The sequence below is a fragment of the Macrosteles quadrilineatus genome, unplaced genomic scaffold (genome assembly GCF_028750875.1).
Source record: "Macrosteles quadrilineatus isolate MER2022 unplaced genomic scaffold, UCM_ALF_1.0 Scaffold_5__1_contigs__length_97177068, whole genome shotgun sequence".
NCBI classification, from domain to species: domain Eukaryota; kingdom Metazoa; phylum Arthropoda; class Insecta; order Hemiptera; family Cicadellidae; genus Macrosteles; species Macrosteles quadrilineatus.
Window position 1 is genome coordinate 92,719,880 of NW_026542598.1, and position 6,000 is coordinate 92,725,879.

The 6,000-nt window shown below is 36.5% G+C and overlaps 1 protein-coding gene across 1 annotated transcript in view; it reads right to left on the minus strand.

Moving 5' to 3' along the window:
• Positions 1-5,733, minus strand: part of LOC128995796 (CCR4-NOT transcription complex subunit 1-like) — a 113,535-nt gene extending 107,802 nt beyond the window's left edge. The window contains 2 exon segments of the mRNA XM_054420815.1: positions 315-524; positions 5,355-5,733. Coding sequence (XP_054276790.1) covers positions 315-524; positions 5,355-5,456 — 312 coding nt within the window. The 5' untranslated portion in view covers positions 5,457-5,733.
• Between the last annotated feature and the right edge of the window lie 267 nt (positions 5,734-6,000).

The window sequence follows — 6,000 nt, forward strand, 5'->3', positions numbered from 1 at the left end:
TCACCAATTGTCATCACGTGATTGTGGGATTGTCGGAAGCCATTTGTCCTCAGTGCACTCCAAGAGACAACCGAATTTCAGGGCAATCGTGAGGGCAGTTAGCAAGGCAATTGGCCTGAAATGTTTAGCCTACACAAAGCCAATAATTGCATGCCAGTCAGTTGTCTAATGACAATTGTCTCCCCTGCTGGCATAGTGTAAACCGGGCTTTAGCAAACATACTTAATGACTGAAAATGAGTTTAATCATTACATAACATCAGGCAACATTCTATAAACTAAGTTATAAAGCAGTAACAACCATTAGTCTTATACCTTTTGGTGGTGCAGAGGGTTGTCGACGGCGTAACAGAGGTTGGATATGAGCGCAGGCTTTGTTAGAAGCGCAGCACACTCCTGTATCAGTAGTTGGACCTGAAGGTTGTCTTTTGAGAGGTTTTTGATGCCCTCGAGGCTTAAATCCAAGTAAGAGAAAAGACAACGCAGCAAGTGTCTGTCCGCTTCTAGACCGTGCAACGCAACCAACTGGAACAACAAACACGAGCAAGTTAGTACCCTTAGATTTAATCGTCTACAACTTCCTCACCTAGACAAAACTTCTCTGACAACAAACAATAATTTTAGTACTAATTGACTAGGCCTTACTTTTTCATGTCACATTTTTAGTTTTTCTCCATGCCTTAAGTTTGAAAATATCTATGTTAGGCTATAAACTTAAGCCTGGACACTACCAACCATAGTCTACAGGGTAGTCCTATGGCCTATTCATTATTGAGAAATAGGCGTACTAAAAACTACTTATACCATTAGTTAGTACCAGTATGAAGGGTTTATTCCAAAAAACTAGGCCTATTCAAAATTTTATTTCAATATTTTAAAGGTGACAAAATGCAGTGGGCCTGAATTTATAACGTCAAACAGGTATATATAGTCAATGGTCAAACTTACACTAGGCCTACTAGAGCATAGAAGAATTGCTGCAGTAAAAATTGTCTGCCAACTCTGGCACAAACATTTGCCAAAACCAAGATTGCGGTTTTGGTGACATCTGTATTAGTACATAGTTGCTTAAATGGCATTCCCCTTCAGATAAGTTAGTTATTCTGGGTACGCTGAATGTAACCTACTGGTATGCCAATCGGTAATTATTCTATATAGGTGCCTCCAAAGAAATGTTTAACCCTCCCAGTGTCAAACATCGATGCATTGACGGTAATGAAACACTCTGGGGTGTCAAGCGCAGACGGCTACATATTTATATATTATATAGGTATTATAATATATAAATGTATTATAATATATAGATTTATATATTATAGCACGCCTATAACTATACTGCCGTAGATTACCTACACCACAAGCACTATTATTTGTTTAAATTTATGACAACAGCTAATTTCCAACCAAAAGGTGAGTGAGCGTAGCAAACGAACTTCAACCTGGAGGCGAGTTAGCGTAGCGAACGAGCTAACCTGAAGGCAAGTGAGCGCAGCGAACGAGGTCCAACCTAAAGGTGAGTGAGCGTAGCGAACGAACTTCAACCAGGACGTGATTGAGCCATGCGAACGAGCTCACTTTTGAAGTAAAACGGGGCAAAGCCCGAGGGTACAGCTAGTTTTTCATAAGAAAAAGAAAAGTTGAATTTGTCAAAGAGGAAGATATTTAGATATTTAATATTCTATGCTATTAAAATAACATATGATTATTTATGTTTATCTTACATCTGTTTACAAATAGGTGTTGTTGTTATATTTTTATGCCATAGAAAACTATGTTGCTAAAAAATTTCTCCTTTATTTAGAACTAATTAATTACAACTAAACAGAGATATTTAAAATTAGTTTATAACAAGTTTTCAAAACCCTCTAAGATGTTAGAATTACTCTAATTTAAGCGTAACGTTTTCCTCGGCGTTATGTTTCTTGAGCCGCATGGGTTGTCTAGTTGTCTGTAAACATTACAGTACCGGTACATAATTGTCTGTAACATTAACATTACTGTAAACTGTCTGTAAACATTTTATTATAACAATAAATTGCAGAGAGACAGAATCAACATGGAAACAGTCAGAGGTTTTTTTTATGTACCAAAGGGTTTTTTTATAAAAGAACAGATAATTTGGGGTAAATTTCTTAAAAACATCAATAACATTTAAAAATTAATCTGAGTCAATAATACGATTTTGCTCAGATAATAATCTAATCACATCCAAGGTTTAAATCCAGTAAAAATTCATATGAAAGAACCCATACAACGCCCATCATCCTACCTACCTCACATGTCTTTTCCATCTTATAAAACTAATTTTTTAAAAGCTGTTCCAGAAGTTTAGCTGGGTTATGTTAGGTTAGAATGGTGTCAATTTGTAATGTATGAATTTTTTTAAGAAGTTTGGTCAAAGATTAAATATTGGCCAGTCTAGGGTTGGTTAAGTCTGCCACTACACCATCATCATAATGGGACATAAAAGTTACCGGTACATGGTGAATCCTAAGCTAAGCCACTCGGTTTCAAAGTGGAGAGAAGAACCGAAAAAAAATATTCTCTCTTAATTTTTCATAACCCAGTCCAGGAATGAAATATGTCCGACCAAAAGGTAAATCTTAATTTTAATCAAATGGGATTTAGGTTATACAGGCCTAGGTGCCTAAGTTACTTGACGCTTTTTCCTTTTACTTGTCGAATTGTGGGGTCTTAATGTAGGCCAAATATTTAATGTAAAAATACATGCTTAACCAATCAATAGTGACTTGGGCTATTAACTTAGATTTTAGAGTGTAAACTCTGAAGTGCAGATCAACGTTTCTAATAGGCCTAGGCCTACAACATTAAAAAAATATAGCTTTGTTACAGTAGTAATTTTTACCACAGCAGAAAAACTTGTGCACTATTATTGTTTTCAGGTAAAAATCTGAAAACATTTGGAGATGTAGGCTAATTGGTAATTGGGGGTAATCTAGCTTGAAGATATTTAAGTTAACTTACTATGTAGGTTCCCATGATCACCTTAATAGGCTATATACAGGCCTAATTACCAAATTAATGCATCTTTGGATTCAGTGTGCAAAAAACTGTAGCCTAAGTAGACATAAGTTAGGTCTAAGTTTAACTAAGGAAAGTTTATCGAAACCGAAACCATTTTTAACCATTGTTTAAGCTATACGGTACGGAATAATTGGCGCATTCTCTTCGGTAGGCTTACAAAAACAAAGATAACGGGAAGATTTCCCGACCGATTCATAGAATCAACAACCGTTTACCTCATAACCTATAGAGCCTGGAAGTTAAAATTTAGCACATTGCCCTTAACTTAAGACATGGGTAAGAAACCACCCTAGAGCCTTGGTAATTTTTAAGACCAAAATAATAAATGAGGTACACAATTTCACACTTCAGGAACTGCATTTTGGGTGAGTTGGGAGCTGTAAACGTTTACCGGCTAGGCCTTAGGTAGGGCCCATAGGCACTATTATTTTTTCCTCGTGAAATCATACAGCAAGTGTGGTTGGTTTGGTTAGTTCAGAACAGTTTAATATCATAATGAACCATTATTTTTCCTTGTTAAATCATACAGCAAGTTTGGTTGGTTTGGTTATTTTAAAACAATTTCATTTCATAATGAACGATTATTTTTTTGTCATAAAATCATACAGCAAGTTTGGTTGGTTTGGTTAGCTTAGAACAGTTTCATTTCATAATCAACATTTTTTTCTCAACAAGTGAGTGTCATTTTAAGATCTACATGTTGAAATCGTAACTGTGCAGTACTTTGCTATTGAAAATGGGATTTTACGAGAAATACAGAAGGAATTCAAGTTAAATTGAATGAATTCTAGGGGTAATGGTGGTACGGTGACATGTCACTGCAACTGCATTGCTATTGTTTGTGGTAAAACAGATCAACAGATACCTAATGTAATTGTGCAGATTTCTGATTGGCTGATGGTTTCTTTCGTGAAGTAATCTGATTGGCTGGTGGTTTCTTTGTTAGGTAGTTGTTAGTTTAGGACTGTCTCCATGACTCCCATGTTGTTAGTTCAAAGTGAAGTAGTGACAAAGGAGGACGTAGCTCAAATTTGTGATTAATTTGCATTCTGATTGTGTCGGAACATCGCATTCGGAAATTATGTAGAAAACGGGGTGATTCCTGATGAAATATGTGGATAGCCTAGGCCTACCTATCAATATGTAGGCTATTTGGTGGACGAAGTGATTTTAATTTTCGTTGTTGGCTAGTTTTTGCTGGTTGGCTATCGGCAAACCAAAGACATGGTGCTCTCCTGGCGTGCCGGTTTAGGTTATCTTTGAGTGAGACCGTAGAAGGCTAAATTATATGCCGAGTGCATAGGCCTATATTCCTTGTGAATTTTTTTAACATCGATGTAGTGAATCCAACATTATTGAAGTGTGGAATTGTGTAAAATTGGTGTAGCCTATAAGTACCTATTGAGGTTTTGGAGGAACTGTTGTTGGGGTCGGTTTTATTAAATTCCAGTCAATATTTGGGACTGGAATTGCTTTTAATATCCTAAAAAACTTCATTTACTTAAGTTAATACACTTTTTACACAATTTCACAACAGAAAGTGTTTATAAGCTGGGGTCTGGGTCCTAAATTTTTACCGTTCTTTGTGCCGACAGATAACTTATGGAATTCTACCCTTTACGATTGCACAGTTCGGTATTACAAACTTAATGATCACTGTTTAACAGATTTTTTCCCGTGGTCTGCGTGTACTGTGAACCAAGTGACAGCTGGTCTAAGTAGGCCTACCTATGTGAAGATTGAATTGTACAAGTTTACCTCGGTCAGTGGCAATGACCGCAGCGTCTCATATGCGATGCTCAGTACCGGTAGTAAACGTGTTAGCCTAGTGGAAAAACTCATTTCGATAGCCTAGGCCTAGGTAGGCCAAGGATAGGCCTACAATTTTGGACAATACAACCAACCTTTGTAACATTTTCCTAAACGTTAAGATTAAATTGGATCATCATTTTTGTTGTAGGCTAGAATGTTTTGCTAGACTAAGTTAGGCCTAGCCTATCAACTCTGACCCAAGCTTAAAATAGGTCTAACTTAGGCATAAGTTTAGGCTATTTCAATCCAGGATTCATTTGACAAAATAGGCTAGCCTAGATTAACTAAGGGCCTAAGTACCTATCTAATTTTACTGGACTGGCCTAGGTTAAGCATGTAATTACTAGATGAACACCTTCCACAGAAATATCGACAACAACAAACATGAATATCATTAGAACCATCATGTCCGAATGAAGATGTTACTAGGGGGCCAAAGTTAGATGATTTGGCAGATTTTTTTAGACTAAGTTACCAAACAGAAAACTGATAACTTACTTGGAATATTTCTTGAATGCTTGATTTATAATTTTTCTTCGACAAATTCGCAACCAAATAACTTATTTGTGACAAAGTAAATGACAACGAGTCCAGGTTCATAGTTCCATGAATACGGCCTCGAAAGCTTCAAACTTGTTTGAAGCTTTCTTCGGTATCCACGAAATGCTTTCCTGGCAAAACTGGATTGAGAAGTTGAATAAACTACATAAACAAAGGTTTAAGTCCAACATCGGGATGAATATGTTGTCACCAGCTTCAAATTAACATCGTTTTAAAGTTACAACATCAATAAAGAAACAGATCGAAAAACACTTCAGTTCCACTATCACTATACACTATTACACTTCGCTACTTCGCTTCACTTTTTCTTTTCTTTCATAGCCCTTCGTCCCTTCCCTTCCCTTCCCCATCGTCAGGCTCAGGGTTCCAGGTTGTGTTTGTCACCACAGGTAAAACGTATTCCACTCGCATCTGAAATCTAATTTTGCAGCCAGCAAAACCTGACTAAATATTATGTAGCAAAGGTTTGAAGAGTGTTGATGTCTAAAATAAATTATCCACTCTGATGTTGACATTTTTTTACGTTTAATCATAGATAAAACATGGTTAGTCTATGGTTTAATCAATAAAATATTAAATCATA